We start from the raw sequence: 27,342 nt of genomic DNA, 5'->3' as shown, positions 1-27,342 counted from the left end.
TTTTTGAAGAATGTAGGCCAATTATTTTACGATGTTCCCTCTGTTTGGCTTTATCTGATGTTTCCTTGGGGATTAGACAGAGGTATGCATCCCTAGTCAGAACACCACAGAATAAAAGAGAAGAGACTGGAAACAGCCAGGCGGGGAGCAGTGAGTGAGCGAGCGAGGACATTTGGCTGCTCTCTCCAGATTCCTCAGACTCTCTGAGAAGACCAGCAGGAAGTCCGAGAGACCCTGAGTGCCCCAGGCCCTCCACCGTTCCTGCTCCCCTCCGAGGATGACACGGGCGTCACTCATCTCCTTGGTCAGCTGCCTCGTGGCCATAAATCAGGCCGGCCTCATCAACCGCTGTGACTTGGCCAAGGTGCCTCCCCAGGAAGGCATGCATGGGTTTGAGGGCTGCTCCCTGAGAGACTGTGAGTGCCATTTCCCCACCCCCCACCCCATTTCTCCTCTCCTGCTCATGCCCTAAGCAGCCATCTTTCTCTCTCTTGTTCACCTTTGAAAGCCAAGTTCAGAAAGCAGTTTTCTCCAAGAAACCTTTCCCAACAGTCTATATTCATTCAACAATTATTAACTGAGCACTTATTAAGTGCCAGGAACTATTTTAGGTGCTGGGGATATAAACAAATCCCCTTCCTCCCAGTGTTCCCAGTCTGGGGGAAAGACAAAGGATTTCAAAAATATACAAAGCACTTCCTGATGGTGATAAGTGCTATGCAGAAGAATAAAGCAGGGGAAGTGATGTGTGGTAGAAGGAGAAGTCAAGGAAGGCACCTCTGAGGAGGTGACATTGAACAGTACTGAATGCAGGACCTGGTCACCCAAATTCTAGGGGAAGAGCATTCCAGGCAGAGGGAACAGCCAGTGCAAAAGGCTGTATCCTATTGCATGTTGGGGAGATCTCCATTTTGCCCAGAATTTGTGCACACCTGTCTTACAACACTTTCTCCTTTTAACTTGCTTTGCGGTTTTTTGGGTGTTTCCCAAATGTATAACCCGCCCTGCCCCTGACTCATCCAGCTGACGGATGGAGAAACCAAACCTTTGCAATCAAGAACATCTAGTTTAAGGTGAAAGATATATAAACACACACACACACCCCACTAGGGCCAGAAATAGCCCCACTCTCTGTCTGCATGGTGTTGCCTGTATAGTACAAGAAGGGAGATATTATATCTCCCTTCTTGTACTATAGGCCCTTTGAAGGTAGCATGTGCATTAGACTCAGCACTGTTCCCGGCAAACAGTAGGTGATTAGTAAGTGCCGGAAGCATGGATAGACAGATGAATGATTACACTGGTGGGTGGGTGGAGGGTTTAAGGGTGGGAGGAGAAGTGAGGGGCTGTTTCTAGCCTGCTAGCTCCACCCAGCCTCTTAGGTCTTGTTCCTCCCTCTTATCCCCAGTGCTGACCTTGACCGCTGTGTGTTGAGTCCCCCCGGTCTGGGGATGCCTAAAATTTCATCTTGATTGGTTCCCTGGGCTCAGCAGAGACCTGATGATTTGTCAGGTAAAGAAATTAAAATTATTTCCTGATAATACATATGCCATTTTGAAGTAGGTTTTAGGTGGGAAGTCATCCTTTCCAGGAAAAACTGGAAAGTTCTTGCCGAGGTGGTCAAGATTCTAGCTGGGATGCTAGGAAAAGCGGGGGGAGACTGGAATGCAGTTGCACTAAACAGTTTATAGAGGCTCTCCGGGTGGGTGGGGATGCTGAAGGGAAGATTTTCAGAGTGACTGTCCGGGGTCTGGCAGTCGGGGGCGTGGTTCCTGGCACAGCCCCCAAACAGTTGTCATTGGGATCAATTTCAGGACTGTCGAGAACCAAGCCTGTCGAATTTCACATTTCTGGGGGCTCATCTCCCCACCCCTCCAGTTAATTTCCCTTCAGTCACCCCCCTCCGCAGTACCCTCTGGCTCTTTCAGCATCAAGGGGGCAGGGCGGGTTATACATTTGGGGACTCCCCTGCCTCCTCTCTGAGCCGGAAAAGGGGATACACCAAAGGAGGCCCTGCTGAGCTTGTCTTCTGCATGGGATCCCCCGATAGAGTTGTCTCCTGGGGCTTTTGATGCGGGGCACGTCGCGAGGGTCCCCAGCTTTCTGGTGCGCGCCGCCTGTGTCTGTGGTCCAGCTGTGCCGCGAGGGGGCGCCCCGCGCTCCTCGCCCAAGACCCGGTGCTCCCGCGCTCCCCCTAGCGGCCAGGGGAGCTCGGTCCCAGGACTCTCAGCGGCGCAGCTCACGTGACCACGCTCCCCAGCCCGCCCGGACCCCACCCACTGGGTCCTTGGCTCGCCGCACCGCCGCAGCAGGTGAGGCAGGTTGGCCGCCCAGGTGAGCTGACACCCGAGAAGCCCGGTCCTCCCCAGCACTAGACAGGTTCACACACACGCACACACACACTAGGCTTCTCTGCGCACCCCTAGCAGTGTGTTTTTAAAGTGTGTTGAGCAAATGCATCAGTTTGGATTAGCACGGGAGCTTTATCTGGTTCTGTTTGTCTTTATCCTTTCGTGCTAATGGGCTCCTGCAGCAGTTGCTGGTGAATGGCTGATTAAAAAGCAACGCGGAAAACCAAGCAAAACCAAAACAAACGTGGCAATTCATCCGATTCAAAGTCATTTTGGTAAAATTCAAAATAAAAGTAAGACACTGTAGGAACACGGGTTTTACTGATTCGATCCCCTTGCTTCTGGCCTGAGGAGCGCGGTTTCGTGTCACGGGCAGCAAGCAGGAGATGTACAGCTGAGCCTGCAGACACAATTGCTGAGGGTGAACTTTGGGATCAACTTCTAAATCACACAGTAAAAGTCCAGAGGGATTTGTTAGAAAATGACTTTTTCTTTTTATCCCATTGCGAAGGATAAAAGTCCTTCCTGGATATGTAATGAATTTCCCCATGGTGACTCCTCTCCAATTTTCTCACCGAAAGTTTCTCTAGGCTGGTGCTGAGACAGATTTTTTTTTAACTGCACAGTTGCTGCTTTGTATTAAATACGTAGCTGCATGTTACTAATTTGTAAAAAAAAAAAAAAAGAAGAAGAAGAAGCATGACTTGCAGCAATAACCCACAGGATTTATTACATGTATGTGTTAATCTGGATTAACTCAATTAGAATCCAGTTTTAAGAGCATTTACAAAGTAAAGTTTATGAGGAAATAGGATCTTTAAAAAGTAAGGTGTGTCATTTTTTTTTTAAGGAGACTAGGGCAATAGAAGTGGTTAAATAAATTTACATGTTTCCGTTTTTTTAAACGCATAAATACTTACTGGAGAAGTAAAGGAATAAACCAAGTGTGATCACGTTTAGAGCATCCTGACAGCGAATGGGAAGGGTAACTTCTTTTGCCTGAAGGTAGAAACATCTGCCTGTCTTGGGGCGGGAAGGGGGTTGCTGGCTGGAGAATGAAGGGAATGAATCATCAAGTTTTATGTTTTGTATGTAGAGAGGACTATGCCACTTCATACCAACTTGATTTTAGTGCATCTTTCATAGTAACAGTTTTTACTTCAAGAAATCACATGTGATCCTCTCTACCAAGGGACCAGAATCCAAAGACCCACAGAGACTGAATGACCCTACCCCAGGGCGTTTTTGGCAGGGCAATTAAAGGAACATTAAGTCTCTTTGAAGACCTAGCAAATAATATTTGGGATTGATTGCTGTGTATGTGCTGAGTTAAATTACAATTTGTGGTTGGGTTTCCTTTAAGAAAAGTTGGACATTTGTGTACTTACATGACATTTTGTTTTCCTTAATGACAGTCTACTTCGTGTATACTTGCCCTACCTTTACCTGAAATTGAGGATTATGTATCTCTATATTAATCTTATATCCCCTTCGTTTTCTGGCCAAGTGTCTTGCAGAAGGCGGTAGTGGGTGCTCATCGGAGATCGGTTAGGAAACGATTGTCAGCAGGGGAGAACTTGGAATAGATGAAGTTTGGTAATTCTTCGGTGGGTGCCACAACTCTAAACATTTTGCATTTGGGGAACTAAGACCTGGCCGAATTAGATTTTGGTAGGCAATTTGACCGGTGACTGATTTTAGTAGCGGTTGGTGTGTTATGAGCTGTGGTTTCATATCGCTTGCCGGGCATTTTCCTTCCTTTATGGGATGTGGTGTTAGCTTGTTGGATGCTTTACTTTTTGAAATATTATTTCTCAAGATTATGGCAGCAGGGATGACACATTTTGTGTTCCAAACTTTTAGAATATGTCCACTTGCCCAGAATGAGTAGCAGTGCATGGCAGTGGGCTGTTTAGGCTAAGCACTGGTCTCATTTGGGGGTTTTGGCTGCGCTTCCAGACAATAAAGGCCGGGAAGAAGGGTGTCAGGCACATCATACGTGTGTGTGTGTGTGTGTGTGTGTATTCTTTGGGAGTAAAAACATTCTAGGGCTGGTTGAAGACATTCCAAAAGCACATAAAGAAACGTGATTAGCGGATTTGAATCCTGCTGACCTGTCAAAGCTAAAGGAGGAATAGACTTTACTGTTAATTTAGATTAATTTTTGCAGACTAGAATGTTGGCTTCGGCACTAACACTAAATTCGTCCTGAGTACTTTGTAGGTGAAAGACAGTGGTTGATGTGATTAGCATAATTTTCTAAAACTAGAGATTTAAAAAGGTTTATTCACTGGAGACTAGGTGTTTTCTTTTTATGAAGAAAAAATTTAAATGACACGTGAATACTTTACATACCCATGTAGGGGTGACAGCTTGTACAAAATTGAAATCATCTAGTTTTGCTTAAGCTAGAGATATTGGGCTGAATGAGGCTTTTATTTATTGTTATTGTTAAAATTCAAAGTTAGTTCAGCCTATAGGTTTTATGACCTACTTTGCCAATACCTTGAGAAGGATTCCATAGAAAATCTATTTCGAATAGGCATTTGGTAAAGTTCTGACAGCACCTTGAAATCCAGCATTTGCTAGCTTTAACATTTTAAATCATAGTTGAAATAGAATAGTTCTCGCATTTAACTTGCGTGGGACTTCCGAGTATACTAGCTGCAGTCTTGAACTTGGGAGCCTCTGATGACCACAGAGGGCAAAAGGTCTGCTGTCATCCTGGGCTTTACGAAGTCTGGCTTCCTGTGAAATCTGTGAGGAAGGGATTCAGTGTTGGCGCTGAAGATTTCAGAAACCTGAATGGAACAAGAGACCCACCGCCATATGAGCCCAATCTTGGAATCAATTCCATTTAAAAACCAAGGAATAGTTACATTTATACAGTCCTAAAATTATTTCAGCCCTTTGAAGGCAACCGCAAGGCTGATGTGGCCCCCGGTGAAAATGAGTTTGACACCCCTGTGCTAGACACTGGAAATAAGATGCAGCCCCTTCTCTCTCAGAGTTTACATGCTAGGGGTTGTGCCAGGCAATACACAGGAGTGAAATAAAACAATGTAAAAAAAGCTGTGAAGGAAGCAAATTGGGCGCTAGTTACAGTATTTCAAGAACATTCCTTAACATGCGGCTTTAGCACGGTAAGTGTCTTCTCCGTGTGCGCACACAGGGTAGCCCTCGGAAAAGTGCCTGTTACTTCCCTAGGTTAATGGCAGCGTTGAGCCAAGGTGGGAGGGGGCGCTTCCCTTACCGGTGCTTGCTTTTAGACCCTCTTTCCCAGAATGACTTGCTTGCCGTCCAAACCCCAGCTACAGAAATTTGTGAGTCATTGCTGATTCCGTGGTAGCTCCATCTCATCGAGTAGTGAGTTAAGAGTCAGTCGGGTCTTGTGTACTGAGAAGGTCCAGGGAATGGCAACGTTGTAGAACTGTAAAGTGCGTCCCCCCTCCCACCCCCCACCCTGCTGGTGTTCGCTTTGTAGGTCGGCTACTTTCTTGGGGAGCTGTATGGCCAAGAGGAGGAAGAACGTCGTCTCTCTGATTTCAGCTTTGAGGAGGAATTCAGATTGCCAGAACTGGACGAGCATGAATTTCCCGGGGTGGCAGGCCCTGTGGCTTCCTTGGGAAGCTCGGCACCACCCCTCCCACCCCCAGCCTCCTTTAATACGCCCCCCATTGTCCCTAGGCTGGGGCCACCCAGGCATGCAGCCCAAACCCTGCCTCACCGTGAGGCGGGGCGGGGAGGCCCAGAGGAAGGTAGTTGTCCCCTCTGCTGTGGGGAAGAGGACCACTTGGTCCCTGGTGATTCTGGGGGAAAGGCCCCCTCTTCTGCAGTCACTTTCAGCCCAAGACGAATAAAAGTTGCCTACACAAAGGTTGGAACCTGAGGCGGGGGAGGGGTGCTGGGTTGCTAGGGGTGCATGCATGACTGGGTTGCCAATTGTTCTGCTCCCGCTCAGCATGTGGTGCTGGCACCCCACTCGCCTGGGTCGCCCGCTGAGCCCCAAACCTCTTCCTGTCGTGTCTGGGCTGCACCTCTGGGCCCCACGGCTCCTGTTCACATGGTAGCTTTTGTGGTTGCTGGCCCAGGCAGCTGAGCCTCCGGAATTGGCCCTGGACCCGGTCCTGCTCACCTCCATCCCCCTGGGGCCAACCGAGCCCTGGCCTTTGGACCAGCAACACAACCCCCCCACACCTGAGCCTTCAAATACCTCCAAACCGCCATCACTCCAACAAGACAACTCAGCTCGGCCCACAGAGGCCCCTGAGGAAGTGGAACCTTCTCTAACCCCTCAGGGGGTCCCCGCTCAGCAAGCAGAAGCCCCTTCAGCCCAGGAGGAGGCTTCAGCTCAGCTTCCACCCCAACAAGAGGCCTCAGCTCAGTCTACAATGTTCTCTGAGCCATTGAAACCTTTGTTAGCGCACTGAGGAGTTCCTGTTGGGTATCCAGCCGCCTCTGAAAATCTTCAATCCAGCAGGAGAGCCCAGCTCTGCCTCAAGTGCCTCTTGCGGGCGTAGAACCTTTTCCACTCCAGCAGAGGTCCGGCTCAGCCTCCAGAATCCTCTGTGGTTGTTGTAACTCAATCTTCAGTACATCATGAGGTGACAGTCTCCCCTCTGGGTTCAGGGGATGCTCAGCATTCAGTGTTGCCTCCTGTTAATGTTAAAGATGTGGAGCAGGGGGCTTGGAGAACCGCAGAGCCCCCTAAGGAGACTGAAACACCTGTAATGGCCTGGGACATCTCAGGCCATCCTCCCAAGTCCACCGAAGTGGTCAAACCTGCAATCCAGCAGGAGGTCCCTCCACAGCTCCCTGAAGACACAGAATCATCTCCATCCCAGCAGGAGACCCAGCTCAGCCTACTGCAGGGGCTGGCACTACAGCTCTGCAGCAGACCCTGCTGCTCCGCAGCACCCTGAGCTGGCATTTCCACACCCAGAGCCTGTCCGGGCTCAGCAGCCAACCTTGACTGAAGTCACAGTTCAGCCTTCGGACCTGGAAGTTATCAGACCTCAGCAGCCACAGTCATCTGAGACGGGTCCTCCAGCGACTGAAGAGAACCCACCATGAATTCGTGTGGGCTCCGTGCCTGCAATAGTGAGACGCTGTCACGTATGGTCTCGGCTCAGGGCAGAGGCTCCGCAGGGTGCCTGTGCTGGAGCCCGCCACCTACAACAGCACGTGCACCATCTTGTAAGAATTGCCTTTCTTTGTTTGCTCTCTGCATCCTGCTTGACGTGGCGACCTTTCCCTCCGGGTCTCCCTGGGCCTCATCTTTGGTTTGTCAGCCATTCCTTATCTTCATTCTTCTTCTTACTCGCCCCTCACCAGCCTCTCGCTTGTAACTGCCCGTATTATTTTCCCTTATCCATGTTTTCAGACCCATCATTTCATCCCTTCCCTCTACTCTCCTCCCGCTTTGGCTCCGCCCTCTTCACAGCGAGGCGGCCCAATGCCCATCTCGTCGGTGGTGGCGCAACAAACTGGTTAAGAGTAGAGATGCTAGAACCGAGTGACGGGGCTCGAACCCTGGCAGGTCACGTGTTAGCGCTGGGACTCCGCTTCCTCATCTGTAAAATGAAGACAGTGGTAGTTCCTGCCCCATAGGACTGTGGGGAGGTTGACCTGAGCTGAGGCGTGGAAAGCACTTACATCCGTGCCCAGCACGTGTGGTGTTAGCTGCATCACGGTTCGATCCCTCAGTTACACGCAGAGCTCATCTCGGCCTCTGGCTCTCTATCCGTGTCACCCGTGCTGTGCCCAACTCGGGGCTAAGTAACTGTGGGAGCCACAGACGTATGGCATTGTCTACAGACATGACAGGGATAGATGGGAAGAAATATGCACAAAAGGGAGGTGATATATAACTACCGTATCTTGCCGTGTATAATGCTCACTTCTTTGGCCCACATTTCTGAGGGAAAGATAAGGATGCACATTACACATGGGGAGTGCTAATTCCGTACGTATACAGACATTTTTAATTCTTTTATTCATGCTTATGCGTTAAAAGTGTAACTCAGAAAGCAATAACAATATTCGTATGCAAACTAGTACCCTGGAATACGATGATCAGTTTTGTTTCTAAACATAAATAAATTAAAAAATTGAATTAAAAATTAAAACGAAAGATTTTTTTTCCTGAAAGTTTGGGCCAGAAACGCGGGGGCGCATTATACACAGCAAAATACAGCAAGTACTAAAAGAGGCGCGGACCAGAGATGCTACATGATTCAGCAGAATCTGCAGTCGCTGGGATGTGGAAGTCGGCAAGCCGCGTGGATAAGCTAGAGCTTCGGCTGGGACTTAAAGGGTGGCTAGGGTTTGTTAAATAGAGGAAAAATAGTGAGCACAGTGTAGGCAAAGCCGTGGCTGCGGGAATGATCAGGACTTAATAGACCCGTCTGGCTGCAAAGAATCGGTTCAGGAAGCAGTGGAAACTATGACTACGAAAAACCGTGGCTATCAGCTACCGGGGTTTAACTCACACTGAGACGGGGAGAGCCGCTGGAAGTTTTCAGGTGAGAGAGACAGATGATTAAAATAAGAGCATTATTTTAGACTCCCTAGGTAGAGCAATCTAGAAGGAAAGCTTGATTCAGGAAGACCACATGGAATGTTCTAGCACAATCTAGGAGTAAAATGAGAAGGCACTGAATCCCAGCAGCTGTGATAGGAGTAGGAAGAAAACCGTGGGGACACCGTGAAGGAAGAAGGTACAAGATTTAGTGGTTGACTAGAGTTGGGGGCTGGGGCATACAGGAAAGAGAGAGAGTGGACATGGCCCCGTGAAGTGCCGTCCTGGATGAAGGATGATGAGGGGAAGGGTGGCCGTGTGACAGGTGGGGTGTAACACGTGCTTCGCTTCCGGGCCTCAAGCAATTCTTCCCCCATGTACACTGGCCCGCACTTCGTTCCATACTCAAGAGACCCCTCTGCATGTCCCCAGAGTTCTTGTCTGTGCAGCCTCTTCCCCCTAGGATTCTGCTTTGTAAATTCTAGTCTCCTTGGTTTCGCCCCACTCTGATGTCTATTTTCTTAGGGAGCTCACCAGTCTGCTCTCTGGGTTTTTTCTGCTCTGCATCGCGGCCTGAAATCTCAGAGCGGTCAGCTCACCAGGGGGCTCGCTTCATTTATGTCCTGTCTCTCGGGCATCACTGTCCTTCACTGCCTGAGGTCCAATTTCTTGAAAACCGTTGTGACACATATTTTGTCTGGTTTTTACATTGTCTTTAAGCAGACGGTTAAATTGGTCCCAGTTACTCCATCTTGGCCAAAAGGAAGTAATGTTCTTTTTTTGGAAGGGGGGCCAATCATGTTCTTTAAATCTGTTGTAATCCAGGATCCAATTAAAGGTCTGGCATCACATGTCATGTCTTTGTTTCCTTTAGCCTAAAACATTTTCTTACCTTTTTTTTTTTTTTTTTTGTATTTTATGACAGTGGCATTTTTGTGCATCTAAGAGGGTTGTCCTGTGAACTGCCCCAAGCCCGGGCTTGTCCATTTGCTCATGAGTAGCTTCAAGGTAAACTTTAGATAGAATACTACATTGGTGAGGTATTCTTCCTACTTCACCGTTTTAAGCAGCCCACAATGCTAAGTGTGATGATCACTTGGTGAAGGTAGTGTCTTCCATATCTTTCCATGGTAAAGTCGTTTTTCCCTTGGTAATTAATAAATAATCTTTGGGATGATACTTGGGGATCAGTGAGGATTCTACTCTCAACTTTTTGCCCAACTGTGCCTCAATGATAATCCTCGTCTCAATCTATGATTACGCTGGTCATTACGAAGTGACCAATTTATTCTATAAATAACAGATCCCCCTCTTTTTCTTTTTATCATTGTGAACTCATGGGCTCTCCTTTAAATTAATCACATTATGCCTTACTAGCATCATTCTTTTAAAAACTCAAATCCCCCAGATCTGGCCAGTGCAATCTGTAATTATTTAACCATACAATGTTTGTTACGCTCAGAGTAATTTCTAATATGTTTACTACTCACAGTTAGGAATTGAAAAAGGGACTCCATGAGTCGGGGACTTATCTAGAGCCTTCTTAGAAGTCTTCCCTTGCCCTAGCTGGTGTGGCTCAGTGGATTGAGTGCCGGCCTGCGAACTGAAGGGTCGCCAGTTCGATTCCCAGTCAGGGCACATGCCTGGGTTGCAGACTAGGTCCCCAGTAGGGGGGCATGTGAGAAGCAACCACACATTGATGTTCCTCTCCTTCTCTTTCTCCTTCCCTTCCCCTCTCTCTAAAAATACATAAATAAAATCCAAAAAGAAAAGAATCTCTTTAAAAAAAAAAAAAAAAAAGAACCCGAAGAGAGACTTTCAGGAGAGACTTTCAGGCTGGGAGAAGGAGGCACTTCTGAATTACACTAGCGATCCGTGTCACCCAGTTCTAACCCCCATCCCCTCCATTCTAGGCGTGCCACACCCACGGCCATCCTTACCCTTCTGCTGGGCACTTCTGCCCTCTATTTATTTCCACTATTCAGGGCAGCACGTGGCCCCGACCCCTACCAAACGGCCCCGGCGATTTGCCCCAACAGCTCTGCCGCACATCCCGGTGCAGCCTGGGCCTACCTCCTCGACCTCCTCACCTACTCTTGGCCACTAATTTAATTCTCTGTTTCCGTTTATAGGATCCTACTTAGCCCTTTGGCCTGCTGCTCTGCCAATTTAACAGTAATACTGAGGCTGTCGGCCCGACAGCCAGCCCCTGAGACTCTGAATGTCTCACAAACACACGTTGTGGTGAGCCTGAATTGCCCGATGATAAATATTTTTATTTTTATTTTATCGATGTTGTCATTTTCATTTTCAATCGAGGATGATAAATCTTTAAACAAATAATGGAACCGCATTGTTTTTATTCATTCATTCAGAGTTCAACCCCCTAAAGTTCTAAGAATGCCTCCCTCGCTGTAAGTCAGATTAAGGAAGGAGAGAGGAACGGAAGGGAACGCACAGTAACAGCTGCGTGGTGTGCCGCGCGCTCTGCTGGGCGCTTCACTCCCAAGTGAGAACTTGCTCGTTGGTGTGTCAAAGTTTGTGCACCGGTTTTGTAAGCATTAGGTTTCAATTGCCCCTTGCCTCCTGGGACAGGTACAGACACATGTTTGTTTTGTTTGTTTTTGCAATTTTATAAAAAGAGCACCAATGATGCTGTTGTATGAACGTTCTGTTTAAACCCTGAGAAGTCCGGGTTCCTTCCCTGGAAGCTGCTCCCAGGCCCTTCCAGTGGGATGGGAGGGCTCCTGTCTTCTTACACTGTCCACCTCTGAGCTTGCTCTGAAGCTCAAGGTTTTCTACCCAACAAACACTCAGGTGCTTTTAAGTATTTTTCTACATGTTGGGGTTATTGGCACCTACGTGATAACTTCCAGAATGTGCTTTCGCGCCCAGGTAGCTTGAATACAGCTCTCTGTCAGTGGTCTGGAGCATGTCAGAGATAATAACACGGTGATACTCACATAAAGACAGCGTTGCTTAGTTTTCAAAACAATTTTTGACCAATCATATTACTCCCTTCTACCCAAAAGGTGGGCAGGACAGGCATTTTCATCTCCTTTGCCAGGTGCGTAAAAACAAGATCGGAAAGTGTTGAGACCCATTGCCCAGGTCTCTGGTTCCCAGTCTGCGGCACTCCGCAAGTCCACGCCCCTCCTTTCTCAGGACCCTCCCTCCCTTTTTTCACCCTCACCACCAGCAGCGATACTTTTAATTCTTCAAAAAAAGAAACTCAGCTGCACAATGGTACACTTGGCCTTCACGCAGGTAGATGCTTTAGACTGTTCCCCAAGTAAAGCCGAAAATACAAACGATGACATGAAATGAAAGCAGAGTAGGCAGCTGGCAAACGTTGCCTTTTCCCTTCTGTGTTTAGGACCCCAGGTATTATTGCATGGATTTATTGATCATTCCGCATTGGTACACAGCCTGCCAAACCTTAACCTTCATCCCAGAGGCCTGCCTAAATTGAAGCAGACAGCGAGTGCGGACGTAGTGGTTTGTTCTGTATAGAGCCCTCTGTTATGGGGGCCGGGATATGGGACCACGCTATGGAATCGGTGGGCAAGTGGAGAAGGGCATGTCCAGATGCGGACCTGTTCACAGCGGGTGTTAATCGTGGTCCTCTGTGATGGTGGCAAGAACACGAGCACACCAGAGAGGTGCAGGGAGGACGCCTCTGCGTCCGAGCGGGACCGGCGGGGCCCGTGAGTGTGGGGAGTTGCAGCAGACCTGCCGAGAGCGAACTGAGTGCAGTCGTCCAGCCTCGGCCGTTCTTCAGTTCCGGGCAATTGGCCCGTGGGGACCAATGAAATAATCCTCAATAAAGTTACTGTAGTTCACACCATGGAATGTTCTAAGGGAATAACCACTTGTTAAAGAAGATACCTTTTCCCCCTTTGTTGTGTTGACAGTCACAGGTGTATGTTGTCTCCCCTCCAAATGACGCTCCAAATATCCGCTGGTTTCCCGTGTTTTGACTGGGATGTGTGGCCATTGGCTGACAAAAAGCTGTCCCGTGAGTCCTTCGTTACCAAATGTGGTCTCTTCTTTTTTGACAGATAAAGAATTCATAGAAGAATTGTTCAGAAAAGTGTTACGAGGCCAGCAGAAGGACACCAGCGCTAAGCTGACGGCTGAGCCGAAGAGGGCATCCTCCAGCAAAAAGGGGGACAGCTGGTCGGCCTCCCTGAGTGAGTAGCTGGACAGCAATGGGAGAAGGGACATCGGTGCACTAAATTGCATATCGCCTTATTCCGGGGGAAAATATAGAAGATACGGAATCCATGTTATCACCATTGTTTAAACTCCTGTTTTCAAATGTACAAGACGGAGGTACGCCCCTGAATCACTGGAAAAAACAGCAGAAGGAGCCTTTCCAAATAAATTGAGGCCCCTGGCTAGTGTGGCTCAGTTGGTTGGGCATCATCCCGCAAAGCAAAAGTCGCCAGTTCGATTCCCAGTCAGGGCGCGTGCCTGGGTTGCAGGCTCGGTCCCCAGTTGGGGGTGTGTTCAAGAAGCAACCGGTGGATGTTTCTCTCTCACATCAGTGTTTCTCTCCCTCTCTTTTTTCCTCCCTTCCCTTCTCTCTGAAAATAAATAAATAAAATCTTTTAAAATATAAAAAGGAAACAATTTTTTAAAAAGTCATTGAGGAAACTATTTTCTGGAACAGGCCTCCTGACAAAACTTCTCAGTGAGCAGCAAGAAGTTCAGGTTTCCAAGGAAGAGCAAGATACAAATCAGTGGAAAAATGAAAGCTATAAGCCCAAGAGGAGAGAAGCCAAAGGGGAACGGGAAGCGCAGGAGTCCAGCGAGGTGAGGATGGCTCCCGGCTCTCAGGACCTGGGCTTCCTGTCAGTCAGCACCTGCTATGGGAGCTCCCAGGCAGGACAGCCAGGGGTGCCTAGTCTGCATCTGGTCTTGGCCACGTGGCTTTGGCTGAGACAGCAGTCTCCCATCCCTCTTTGCTTGTTTAGAGAACGGTGCCGCTGTTCCTAGGGTAGACAGGAGGAGGACCTAACACACAAGACAAGTAAATTATACAAGACAATAGTAAGAGTACATAACACATTAGGTTTGGCATGTTCTTTAAGAACGCATTAGCGTTTCACCTGAAAGAGTGGGGTTTTAAAGTGGTGGTTACGAATAGTTAGAATGGGCTAGAGAATAGTTTTTATCCTTTCCATCTCTTTGTATTTTTTTAAATTGTTCTTTGTTTTGTTTTCTTTTCTAGCTCACTAAAGAGTTGCCAGAATATGGGTATAACGGCACACTCACCGTGGCAATGCCTGTGATTGTAGGGGCAGTGATTTTCATTGTCATTTTCTGTTTCATTGCGGTAAGACCACGGTTCACTCAGGTTTCCTAAATATGTTCCATCTTTAGAGTAGATTTAGCACATAATCAGATTTCCACAAACTGAAATTCAAAGCCACTTTCCCACGGACTGCTCCCTGATACTCCTCTTTAGTCACGAGCACTGAGATATGCTTTGTTCTTTGATTACGAATTATATTCCAGGGGTTTGTAAAGGAAGCCCCCTCCCAGAGATCTCTGTGGAATTGAAATCAAGATAACGATCTGCTAGATATTTTAAGAAGCTAAGTTCAATAGGCCAGAGTGGACACGATAGCATAATTTCTTCCACTCAAAATCACGATGTTGAATTGATATACTCACCAGTCATCTCTCTTTCTACCGCTGATTTCTTTCCTTGTTGGCTGAAATGAGGAGAGAGAGAGAATCTCTACCCCCATGGAACTATATCTCCCTGGCGTAGAGGATTTGGCTCACCAGATAAAAGTGTGATCTTGTCGACTCCTTAGCTTTACTCAGCAGCTGTCTTCTCCAGTGAGTGAGGGGTGCCCAAACTTTTGGCGTGTCTGGGCCACACTGGAAGAAGAAGAGTTGTTTTGGGCCACACATTAAATACACAAGCCCTAACTGATGAGCAAAATAAGTTTACAATCTTGTGTTGGGCCACTTTCGTCGCCATCCTGGGCCACTTGTGGATAAACTCAGCTGAAACACTGCCACCTTAATCTAAATCCTACATCGGGCCTCTCTGAAGCCTGTCACATTTATAGTCCTCTGTTCCCGGAGCTTGCCTGTGGCACTTTTGTTCCGTTACATATTGACAGGCGCTAACATTGAAAGAGTGATTTAGTAAGCTGACAATCTTGACCCTGCCCTATGATTCAACCTTCCGTGGTCACCACAGCCCTCCGTTCCAGCCAAAGCAGCCCCTCACCATACCGTAGCCTCGCCATGCCCATTCCTACTTCTGTGTGTGCCTTTGCCCACCTAAAATACCCTTACTGAGCTCTGCCTGTGCAACTCTCAAAAGCCAGCTCAAGTTCCTCTTTCCTCATCAAGCCTGCCCTGAGCGCTCCAGCCCTGCTGGTCCTAGTCCTTCTGTGAGATTGTCACCATTTCGGGGGTGGAGGGGGGAGTAGTGAGGCATTCCCCTCCCCTGAGAATTTAAAAATATGGTAAACAATGTTTTAAAAAGTGGCTCCCTAAGAGAAAAATGCCAAGGTCAACCCATCATGGAGCAGAGCCTAGGTGTGTAAGGACCAATGGCTTGCTGGCCTACTAGACTTGAGTAAAACCTGACTGGGTGTTGTGCCTGCTAGAGAGGAACCTGTCTGTCTGCAGGAGGGTTGGCCAGTCGTAAAGCAGAGGAAAGGTGAGGAAGAGACCAGGGCATTGCCCATCCCAGCTGTGCCTCAGAGTGGGGGTGGCACCTCAGGCAGCAGAGGTGGAGAGCCAGGCCCACTAGCCAGGCTGTGCCGGTCAGGGGGCTAGATGGATCTGGCTAACTCAGTCTTTCCTGTGGAACACAGAATTCAGCTGAGTGCTTTTGTTCTGATTCTGTTCTCGCCAAGGAGCCTTCTGATCGTGCCTTAGTGAGGCCTAGCTCAACAGAGTGTGTCTCCCTGACCGTGCAGGCGCAGGTGGTGCCTGTGGAGCAGATGCCATTCTCATCGTCAGCCGTAGGCTGGCATTCCCATTTGTTATTAACCCTGCAGCACTGATAAGGTGAGACTACCCCAGTCAGAAGGAGTGAGTCCTCTCTTGGTGAAGAGGGTGTGATTTCTGAGCCCAGGAGCCTGGGGACTAGCATGGGGCCAGCTTGCCAAGGCCTCTGGGAAGTCAGTTATTGGCCGTCACCGAGACAGTATCCTCTACGTCTCCCGGTGGCATATGACCTTTGTTGTTTGGAACTTTATAAACTCCTATACTGAATTTAATTTCTATGTAGCTTAACCTTGCACTTACATTTCTGTATGTGGTTTCACTGTTTACACTTCCCACTTAGATGACAAGCTTTTTGAGGACAGGGACCAGACTGTGTTTTGTTCCATAGTGGACACTACTGGCGTTCAAAGGAACAAAGATGAGGCATTTGTCAATCCCACAATGAGGAGGGGTGCAACCTGCTGTGTATTTGAAGTAGCATACAGAGCGCAGCCACAGACAGACCCACACGCTCCTGAGACTTTGAAAAGTCATCTTTTACTATTCTAATCAGTGGAAAGAAGTGAACAAATGGTAATAGAATAGCAACCTAACTATATGAGGGGGAAATAATAGCAGATCTCTGTTTCTCACCTTAAACAAATGAATTTACATAAATGTTAAAAAAGAACCCATAAAAGTACTAGAAGAAAATAGAAGCAATATTTTAATAATTTAGTTGTGGTTAAGTGCTTTCTGACACTGATACCAGAGGGAGAACCCTTTAAAAAAATTTTTTTTAATGTATTGATTTTAGGGAAAAAGAGGAAGGGGGAGAGAGAGAGTGGGAGAAACATTAGTTTGTCATTCCACTTATCTTTTGTATTCATTGGTCGATTCTTGTATGTGTCCTGACCGGGGATCAAACCCACAACCTTGGCGTATTGGGACAACACTCTAACCAACTGAGCTACCCGGCCAGGGCCAGGCATAGTTCTTTGGTAGATTTGACCACCTTGGCTGAGGCACCATTAGCAAACTTAGCACTGGTTTAGGCCAAGCATAGGATGAAGTTTTCCACATGTCTTCTTATTCAATCTCTACAACCCTGTGAGGACAATATTACCACCCTCTCCTGTAGATGAAAGACATCAACTTAAGGCCCCAGTGGCAAAACCAAAAGCAGAACACAGTTTTGCCTGACTGTGAAGCCTGTGCTTCTTACTCTACTGTCCTGTCTCCTTAAAGACAAAAACACTGGGGTCTATTTGAATTTGAAATTCAGCGAAGGCCACATCAACAGGAAGAAGACAAGGGCTGTGAAGAGCAGGGTGTGTGCATACAGCTGCTATACCATGTCTGCCGGGCTTGTCACGGCTTATGGCTTGTAGGTTTTGTGGACAAAGCCTTGGTCACCTCAAGGTATGAAAGTAGTCTCTGATATGCCAGTCCTTTTTATAACATTTATTATTATTTATAATTTTTAAAATGTGTTTATCATGGGTTTTATTTGTTTTTACTGTGGTTGACTGTTTTTCCCCTATATGAAGATGCAATTGTTTTAAAACCTTCTATTGAATGGCTTGTTCTTTCTTCACTGACCTAAAATGCTATGTAGTCTGTCAAGCCAGTTATCTTTCTGGACCAGTAGCAGTATCACTATGTAATTCCAATTCCTTTATGACATATTTTGATATCTGGTAGGGTAAGCTCCTGCTTTTTGATCTTCTTTATCATACATTTTATAGCTAATCTTGCATATTTTCTCTACCAAATGTCAGCTGTCCTGTTTCTATTTAAAACTATCTTGGAATTTGAATAAGATCGCATTGCATTTGTAGGTTAATTTCAGGGAAATTGATATTTTTACAACCTCCTAGGAATATGGTGTCTCGCGTCACATATTCTTCCTAATGTCCTGTGGAAGAGCTTTAATGGTTTCATCACATAGGTCTTCCACTCGTTTTGTTCGGTCTATTCCTAGGTACTCTGTCCATTTTTATTGATATTGTAAATGAGCTCTTGCTTTCACTTTTTTAAAAGACTTGATTTATTTACTTTTAGAGAGAGGGGCAGGGAGGGAGAAAGAGAGAGAGAGAAGCATCAGTGTGTGAGAGAGATTGGTTGCCTCTCACAAGGTCCCCAACCAGGGACCTGGCCTGGAACCCAGGCATGTGCCCTGACTGGGAATTGAACCAGCAGCCTTCCAGTTCACAGGCCAGCGCTCAGTCCACTGAGCCACACCAACCAGGGCTCATACTTTCATATTTTTAGTTAGTTATTTGTGGTATATAGGAAAGCTATTGAGGTTTGCATGTTGCTCTCTTGATTTTGGACTTAGCCATCTTACTGAATTGTCATATTACTGCCAATAAAATTTTAGTTGATGCTCTTTGGCTTCTGAAGTTTTGCATCATCTCATATGCAAATATGTTTTGTCTCTTTCCTTCCAATACTTCACTTTTCTTATTAAGTTGATGAGGACCTCCTCAATGACGATGAATAGTAACAGTAGCAATAGGTCTCCTGCTCTCGTTCTTGACCTTAAAACAAAGCTGCTGTGCAGGTTTCTGATAGATATTTTTATTTTCTTTTTTCTAAGAGTTTTTATTAGGAATTATCTGCTGAAGATTACCTAAAACAACCAATAAAAGACACTGCCAGTTGCATGCAAGATCCTAAGTTAGGGGCTATGAAAGAATCAAAGGATTGTAAACAGAATCCCTGTCCTCAAAAGAGTTATCATCTCACTTAAAAGGGGACCAATGAAGATTTAGAGATAGCGGTCATGGTGATGAGTAATCGTGATGTTGCTTTCTTCCAAACCAGATTTACTGCCGTAGAACATCATCAAAGGAAGGTAAAGAAGGGAGCTCAAGGTAAATATTAGTCTGGCACTTTTTAAAGTAGAATTTTAGATCTGGAGGAGCTGCTTCTTCCTGTAAGCGGCCTGAGGCGACCTCTGAAAATAGTTCACTACTCACTTGATCCAGAAAATTCCACAAAAGCATGCAAATCAAGAGGTTCAGCCCTGGCTGGTGTGGCTCAGTGGATTGGGTGCCAGCCTGTGAACTGGAAGGCTGCTGGTTCGATTCCCAGTAAGGGCACATGCCTGGGTTGCAGGCCGAGTTCCTGGTGGGGGAGTGGTGTGCCAGAGGCAAACACACATTGATGTTTCTCTCTCTCTCTTTCTCTCTCCCCTCCTCTCTCTCTAAAAATAAGCAAATAAAATCTTTAAAAAAAAAAAAACCATGTTCAAATTTTCACACTCATTTGAAGCACACTCATGAAACAGCCCAGGCCATCAAGGGTATGCGTATCTGAAAAGCCACAAGTATCTGAAGGATGTTATGATGGAGCTACTACAAAGGTAGAGTTGGTAGGTGTGTCCAGGCCAAAGAATGGGGTGCGCGCAGGGTCCATGGCCCAAAATAAGTGCTGAATTTTTGGCACACGTGCTTAAAAACACAGAAAGTAATATGGCGCTAATGGGTTTGGATAGAGACTCTCTGGTCATTGAGCACATCCAGATGAACAAAGCTCCCGAGATCCAGAGCAGAACTTCAGAGCTCATGGGCTGCTTAACTCACATGTGAGCTGTCCCCGCCACACTGGGATGATCTGTGCAGAAAAAGAGCAGATTGCTCCTAAACCAGAAGAGGAGGTTGCACAGAAAAACAGATATCCCAGAAGGGAACTAGAGGAGGACTTAGAACCCGTCCATTTCAATTTCCTCATTTTACAGTGAGGAAACCAAATTTGGAAAGAACACTGACGTACCCTGATGCTTTGCCTAGATTTTGCAGACTAGCTCCCCAGCCCAAGCTGAGACAGAATGGGACCGGCACAGAGGCGTCTGCTGTCACTAGTCCTCTGTAAGGGGCCGAGGGACAGGTCTTGGTTGTAGCTGTTCCTGCTGGTGGAGGAGGCTCTGGGGAAGGGGTGGGGAAGCCACAAGGTCTTAGGGGAAGGGCTCTGGTCTCCTTCAAGGCTCAGGAAAGGTAGAATATATAAACCCTTCCTGTGAAGGAGCAGGAAAACTTTCCCTTCTCATCCTACTGGTTTTCAGGCCACTATTCTCCCCATTCCCCTTACCCAGACTTCATAGAATTTTAACCGGGTAGACCTTACATAGTAGTTTGTCTTTTCCTTTAATAATAAGGAAGTGGAGAAGAGGAAAGGGAAAACATCTTGCCCCATGGTCACACGGCTAGTGAGTGTCAGAAAAAAGACGGTGCCTTTCCAGCTGGGGACTTCTCCACTGGCTCACCGTGCTTGCGCCGTGAGCTGCATTTTGTGTTACAGCTCAGTGCACGCATACCACACAGACATACGTCGCTCTGAACGAAATCATTATGCACTCCGATTATGTTTCGATTCTGTTTGCATTCAAAGAGTGGTTTGTATTTTAGTGCTGGTTGTGACCTTTAAACTGATTGCACAACTCAGGCGCTCAGCAGTGAGTGCCTGTCATACGGAAGGCAGCAAGCCAGCTAACTGCTGTTTGGACTCGGGCATTTACTTGGTGTGATTTAGCTTATAGGACAAAGCGGCTGGGAAAATAAAGGCACCTTCTCCCTTCTCTCAAGCAAACGATGTAAAATGCTTTTGGAGAGCATAGACTGCTTCTGTCCAAGTGGTGGTGCTTTTATTTATATATATATTTTAAGATTTAATTTATTTATTTTTAGAGAGAGGGGATGAGGGAGAGAAACATCAATACGTGGCTGCCTCTCATGTGCTCCCAGCCAGGGACACAGCCCACAACCCAGGCATGTGCCCTGACTGGGAATCGAACCAGCAACCCTCTGGTTGTGCAGACTCATGCTCAATCCACTGAGCTACACCAGCCAGGGCTTGCTTTTTTTTTTTTTAACTGACTGAGGGCACTGGGCCAAGAAGGAGAGGGGTGATTTTGCTCACGTGTATGGACCCAGGTACCCATTTAGCCCTACTAAGACCAGAGCTGTACATTGTGAGAGACGTGGAAGGCATGGACCACTAATTGTCGCTATGCGTTTTCCTCCAAGGGGCTTTTTCTCAATTCTCCGGCATGAGAGATGCTCACCAGAACACACGATAAAGGTAAGTTTGAGGAGGATAAAGTACTCTGTGGTGGAACACAGCAGGGGAAACAGGAATTAACATTTCCCTGTCTGTTTCCCAGGAGGACGTTTCCTCTAGAAGGCAGCCGCTCTGGCTCAGGGATCTGTACAGACCGCGCAGTGCAACATGCATAGAAGACCTGGCACAGAAGCTACGCGACAAAGATACCTCTGTTGAGGATGAGCTGTTCTACCAAATGTAAATGGTTGGGAACAGTTTAGAATTCCTGACTCAACTGAGGAAATGAGGAATCGTGTAATTGTTCCTTTCAAGAACAAAAGCCTTGGCCTTCTTCCTCTTACCCCAGGTTGCGTGGTGAACTCTCAGTGTTAAGGGTCGCTGCCACAGACTCGGCTGTGTGACAGACAGGTGAACCACCGCCCAGGACACTGCCACCGAGTGAGCCCCCCCACAAGGCTCCCTGCAAATCTTAGTGAACTGCGTGTACAATAAATTGTGTTTGTTTTTGTTTTTTAGTTCATCGTCCTGGGATCATTTTTCTAGATTTATTGAGGCATAATTGACAAATAATAAAAACTTTTAAACCCATTTTTTAAAAGAGTATGGGAGGAACTAGCTTCCCACAACAGAACCCAGAAGAACACCAGCTATTCCAGTATCAAGAGAGGCAACTGAGCTAAGGCTAGTTTAGTGACTCCAGTCAGAGGAAGGGCCTCACTCCACCACTCAGAATAGCGGTTATAGGCACAGATGTGACTGGCTCGAAGACGTGACCATTGCTGGAACTGTGACAATAACTAGTCAGCTTCAGGCGCTTTCTACAGACCAAACATTGTCCCAAGGACATTATTTAGTGTTCACATGAACTGACATCCTCCCTGATTGGCAGATGAGGAACCGAGGCTCAGAGTTTTTGAAACGTCTATGAATTCACACATCCCGATCCCTCTTCCTGAGGCTAAGGGGCCATGGGCGGTGTGACCCGACTTCTCTTTTTCTGAACATTAAATTCAGTTGAGAAGTTTCTATCTTCAATGCTATCTCAAGGGACCTATAAAAAAAGACATGGTGGCAGTTGTCTCAGCCCCACACTTCTTAGGTCGCTCCAGGCCCCTGTTTAGGGGAGGCCCAGAAAACAGCATGGGGTAGAGCTGGGATTCAAACCTAAGCATTCCTGGCTCTAAAGCCCACTTGCTCTGTTACTGAGGGAACTATGCTACCTCTCCAACTAGAATCGGAAAGAGCTGGGTGAGAATCTTCCTTCCCTTTCTTAGTGGTGCAGCCTGGGGCCCCAAGTTGCTTCCCTCAAGCCTGTTTTCTTATCTGTACTATGGGGATAACAAAGGCACCCCCTCCAGGTGGTTGGTAAGGACAAATCACAATTCCTACTGACAAACACCAGGAGCTTCTGTTTTCCATGCATGTTAAATCCCTGACCCCTTATCTCCCAGGTTAGGGCAGAAATTCTCAGATTTTACTAAGTTCTTATTTCTAATCTTCCTGCTCAACCATTAACTGTAGTGAAGGCACTTAGCACCTACTCATCTAGCCTAAAACCAGGGGCATGGGAAGGTTTTCACTCCTGGAGAGAGAATTACACCACAGAGGGCCACACTCCAACAGCTGGTTTTACAAGTGGAAACTGGTACTGGGACCATGACCTTCCTGGAGATATGAAGGACACCTTCCTTCCCGGAAAAGCAGATGGAGCACAGGAGCCCTGGCAGAGGTCAGTGCAGCTTGCTCCCAAGAACTGGCCTGCTCCTCAGCCAGGCCCGTACCCACCTGCACCTCATCCAGCCGCGCCCCTGCATCCCTCCCTGCTCACACTCAGTGCCAATTGACCAATCTGTGACCGAACTTGCATCTGTGAAGTGTCTGAAGCACCAAAATACACCTGCTACTTTTTTTTTAAAGTTTGTGAAGCAATTTAATCTGATAAAATTACATTTCAGCTAAAAACCAGTCTCAGGATCAAAGTAGGGTAAATCAGGGGAAATGACATTAGGAAGCTACAATGTAGCTATTTCATTTTTAAAAAATATTTTATTTATTTATTTTTAGAGAGGGGAAAGGAGGGGGAAAGAGGGGGAGTGAAACATCAATGTGTGGTTGCCTCTAGCGGACCCCTACTGGGGACATGGCCTGCAACCCAGGAACGGGCCCTGACTGGGAATAGAACCAGCGACACTTTGGTTCGCAGGCGCGTTCTCAATCCACTGAGCTACACCAGCCAGGTCTATTTCATTTAAAAAAATTTTTTTCCATACCATTTATGCCCCCATACCCTCTTCCACCTCCATCCGCCCCCTCCCCCACTGTTGTCTGTGTCCATGAATTATTTTTTTTTGCTTGATTCCTCAATCCACCCCCCACCTCCAGAGCTGTCGAGTTTTGAGTCCATTTGAAAGAGATATGTCACTTTTACGAAAGAAATCAAACACATTTATCTGCATGGCTAGTTGAGCTTTCCTGATGGGCGGGTTACAAGAGAATGCCCAAGGGGTCTCTACGTGCTTCCTTTCAGAGTAAGGTGTGGTCAAAACACGTGTGTTTTTCCTGAGAGCCTCCAGCCCGGAGACTACAACTTGGACCTGAGCTCTGCCTGCAGGGCTACGCTGGCGCCATGTCAGAGGCAAATATAAGGTCGGCGTTATTGGTCCCATTTTACAAGTGGACAACCTCCACTGACCAAGGCCAAAGGACAGCCCCAAAGCTACGCAGATAGAGTTGAGGCCAGACGAGGTCGTGAACCCAGACGACAGAATCTACTTGGACGCAGACTTTGCGGGAAACGAGCAATGAGGACGCGCTCCGCCCCGACGCCGGCCCTCGGCTCTCAGCAACCCACTGGGTAACCGACCCCCCCCCCCCCCGCCTCCGAAAGCCCCTCGGGGTCTGGGTAATTAAGCAACTGGGAGCGCTGGCCCCGCCCCTCCGGTCCCCGCCCCGCCCCGCGACTCCTCTCGGCTCCGCCATAGGCTCCGCAGGAAGGGGGCGGGGCCTGACCCTGAGCCTACGTGATGGCGTCAGGCGTCCTGGGCGCAGCTTGATGTTGTCTGCAACTCGGAGGCCGTTTGGTCGGATCGGATCTTCGGGGGCTGCTGCGGCTGGGAGAACCCCACGCCCCGCTGCCCGCTCCCTTTGGTGAGTTAGGGGTTGGGGGCGTGGAGGGCAGCGAAGGGGAGGCGGGCTGAGACGCGAACGGGTGATGGTCCAGCTTTCGCCGTGATCCCAAACCCCCGCTTGCCATGATACTGCCCCTGCTTCGGAGCCCGCACCCTTCCCTGCCCAAATCCCGCGCCCCAACTTCCCACTCCGATCCAAGCCTCCGGCTGGCATTGCCACTGCTGGCCCGTCCCCTCTTTCTTCTCCCACCCGTGATCTGACTCTAGCCCTTACCCCCACCCCCTCACCACCGGTCTTGCATAAATGCAGTCTCACCCCTGACCCCACTCTAGCCCAGTTCCAACCCGATCCCAGCCACATTTCTCTGCCTCCCTATTCAGACATATCGTCCTCGGCTCTCGACCCTTTTGGCAATCTTAATGCTCCACGCAGATCTTTGAGAACCACTATTCTGTTTTGTTTTTCTGGATCAGCTTTCTTATCCTAGTCTCCCACATGCCCCTGCTCAGCTCCCCAAGGTCTGCTCATCCTAAACAGCCCACCTCTGACCCACTCTCATTTAAGACCCAACCCCAAAGTAGGCGCACTTTGAGCTCACGTCTTTCTTGATAACTCTGATCAGAGCCCTGTCCCAGGTCTCATATCTTCTTGTCCTCATACACTCAACCCCTAACTTCTAGCCTATCATATACTTCCTTTCCCTCTCCAGTCATCCTCAGGACATCCTCCATCCCTAAGTCTTTGCTAAACTGCCCCTGACTCTTGCTACACCAGTTCCTACTGCTCTCAACCCATCTTCTTTAAAATGGTGTCTCCAGCCCAAGCTGGTGTAGCTCAGTGGGCTGAGCGTGGGCCTGCAAACCAAAGGGTCACCGGTTCGATTCCCAGTTGGGGCACATGCCTGGGTTGCAGGCCAGGTCCCTGGTAGGGGGCACACAAGAGGCAACCACACATTGATGTTTCTCTTCCTCTCTTTCTCCCTCCCTTTAATGGCGTATCCTCTGCTGTAACTCTGCACCCATTCTTCCCTTGACCCAGTCCCTGTTCAATCTGAGATCAGTTTAGAGTGCCCTGCCAGCCCCACCAGCCGTCCCTCAACAGCAAATCTAGGGGCTTACTCAGAGCTGGGCAGTTAGAGACTGAACCGCTCGACCAGTGCATGCAGGGCCTCCGATGCTAGCTAGGTAAGTGTGGAGGAGTACCCCTTTGGGTCAGGGGCTTTCCCTGGGTGTCTGGTCCCCTTTTTCTGTCCCCAGGGATTATGATTCTAGCATTCATATTAAATTACTTGTGCTGTGGAATGGTAGGTATCTTCCAAATGCCTGGAAGGTGAGGAATGGCCACTCATCCAGCTCACTCAGGCTGAGGCAACAGAAGCCACCACTTCCTTTTGGCTGGTCTCCTGGCCTTGAAGAAACTCAGGAAGTACCACTGTGTGGGATTGGCCATGGTCACAGAACCATTCCACTGTGTGTTCTCCTAGACCTTGGAAAAGACCCACAGAGGACTTCTCTGCGCCACATCTGCTAACAGATCAGTCCCAGCACTGATCACAGGGAACACTATGGGTGCCAGAGGTGATGTCACACGTTGTGAAGAGTGTCAGTGAGCGGGGTCCTGAGGAGGCTGAGGACTCGGTGGGTTTGGAGGCTGTTGAGCTGCTTCCTCTTTTCTTGGGGGCTGCATCACTGAGTCTTGGCTACCGCGGTTGCCTATGAGCAGAGGGAGCTGAGTTACCTGAGAGGAGCTGAGGCACAGGGACATCCTGAGGCCCTCAGGCCCCATGCTCAGCATTTATCATCTGGGCTTTTTGAGTACCTGTTCCCTCCAGATTCTGGTGACCTGGTTTCAGGGGGTTGGCCAGGTGGCAGCAATTTTAAAGGGCTCCGAGCAGGACCATTGTCTTTGCTTGCCTTTTATAGTCTTGTTCCTTTGAAAATTGAATGCTCTTCTACCTCCAGTACGTCCCCAGTAAGGTGTGATAGATCTGAATGGCTTTCAACCTGTTGGCGGCTGGGTTTAGTGGAAGGAGCTCTTCCCACTGAAGAGCTGTGTACTTCAGCTTCGCACTGTTTAGGGGAGGCAGGTACCGCCCTGAGCCGTGTTTGTATTGTACCATCAGTTCATTCAGCGGGTGTTTCTTGAGCGCCACGGTGTGCCACGCGCTGTTCTGGACACCGGGAATGCAAATGTGAATGAGCCACGGGAAGTACCTGCTTTTCTTCATTCAGAGTTTGGCCCTTGCTAGAACCCTAAGGGATATGGGACAAAAAATTGGGGGGGATGGCTGGTTTTGGATGGAAAGAAGGAGGGAGGGAAAAAACGATAGCCAGTGTTAACTGATCTCACATTTCTGGCCTCACCCACCAGCCCGTGGTCTGGGAATCACAAGCTAGAAGTTTCTCACCCTCCAGCTCGTGTTCAACTACTTCAAAGGCCTTGTTCCCCCCCCCCCCCCCCCCCCCCGCCCAGTACACCTGCTAGAGAACACGGGAGCAGAAATCCAGATTTCTTCAGGTAGAAGCAGGTGCCGTTTACTCATTCATCACTCACACGGCCGAAAGATCAGCTGCCTTTCCGAATCGGAAGATAACTTTGTCATATTTTTTTTCCAGTTGAAAACCCTGACTCATCGATTGTACTGTAGCAGCTGGATGGCTTAAACGCCAGGCTGTTGTTCCGAACAGCCAGGTACAGGATTAGATTCAGGCCTCAGAGAGGAGACTGCTGGGAATGGCTGAGAAGTCTCCGAGGAGAGGAGGTTACTGTTTACTGATGGATGGAATGCTTCAGAAGCCGTGAGGCCGGCTCATCCATTTCTTCTTTTAATGTAAGTCTCATGTGAGCCATTTTTCCCTTTTCCCTCTTCCTTGGTTTCTGGAGGAAGTGAAATTAGGCATGTTTACACGGCCAGGCAGTGTAGGGAAGAAAAAGAACCAGGACAGTTCCTCCCTAGCTTGTGTTAGAATGCGTAAGAAAGGATGGCCCTGAAACTTGGGTACCAGGGAGAAAGAACCTGGCCTCAGCTGCTTGGGACTACAGGTCTGGTCGGCAAGATGGTTTCTTGTTGATCTCAAGCCTTATTTGATACATGGAGTTTCTGAGTGCCCTTTAAGGGTCAGTAAGTATTAAATTTGCCTGAAGCTCTTTGAACCAAAGACCTGAGGCAGTTGCGACTGGTCAAAGGCACAGGAGGACTTGGGATGAAGAAACCAGAGAATTCTGTTCCTTACCTGGGGCCTGTTTGTACTGAGCCCCTGTCTTCTCAATGAAATCCTCACCCAGGACTGTTGTTGGAGTTCATGAGATAAG

General features: G+C 48.1%; 2 protein-coding genes across 4 annotated transcripts in view; both read left to right on the top strand.

The window, feature by feature from the left end:
* Nucleotides 1-21,328, top strand: LOC123479050 (leucine-rich repeat-containing protein 37A). Its single transcript, XM_045190076.2, has 7 exons — nucleotides 1-416; nucleotides 12,933-13,064; nucleotides 13,547-13,689; nucleotides 14,108-14,212; nucleotides 18,664-18,713; nucleotides 20,865-20,919; nucleotides 21,002-21,328. The coding sequence occupies exons 1-7, from the start codon at nucleotides 278-280 to the stop codon at nucleotides 21,140-21,142; spliced, it is 765 nt and encodes a 254-aa protein (XP_045046011.2). The 5' UTR covers nucleotides 1-277; the 3' UTR covers nucleotides 21,143-21,328.
* A 2,562-nt stretch (nucleotides 21,329-23,890) lies between these two features.
* PLEKHM1 (pleckstrin homology and RUN domain containing M1) overlaps nucleotides 23,891-27,342 on the top strand; it is a 44,673-nt gene continuing 41,221 nt past the window's right edge. For 2 of the 3 annotated variants that reach the window (XM_053930577.1, XM_053930578.1), the window contains exons 1-2: nucleotides 23,891-24,048; nucleotides 26,646-26,860. The gene's annotated coding sequence lies outside the window, so the exon portion shown is untranslated. Of the gene's footprint in view, nucleotides 24,049-26,502; nucleotides 26,558-26,645; nucleotides 26,861-27,342 lie in introns of those variants that run through there. The other variant, XM_071219405.1, reaches the window with a different exon arrangement.

The sequence above is a fragment of the Desmodus rotundus genome, chromosome 9 (assembly GCF_022682495.2).
Source record: "Desmodus rotundus isolate HL8 chromosome 9, HLdesRot8A.1, whole genome shotgun sequence".
Taxonomy (NCBI): Eukaryota; Metazoa; Chordata; class Mammalia; order Chiroptera; family Phyllostomidae; genus Desmodus; species Desmodus rotundus.
This window is presented reverse-complemented; position numbering and strand designations above follow the sequence as displayed.

What these genes read in the sequence shown, in the direction of transcription:
- LOC123479050 (XM_045190076.2), top strand. Translation starts at nt 278, where the DNA reads ATGACACGGGCGTCACTCATCTCCTTGGTCAGCTGCCTCGTGGCCATA. An exon ending in GGGCTGCTCCCTGAGAGACT is followed by an intron (nt 417 to 12,932) that starts GTGAGTGCCATT and finishes CTTTTTTGACAG; the next exon opens with ATAAAGAATTCATAGAAGAA. An exon ending in AAGCGCAGGAGTCCAGCGAG is followed by an intron (nt 13,690 to 14,107) that starts GTGAGGATGGCT and finishes TTTCTTTTCTAG; the next exon opens with CTCACTAAAGAGTTGCCAGA.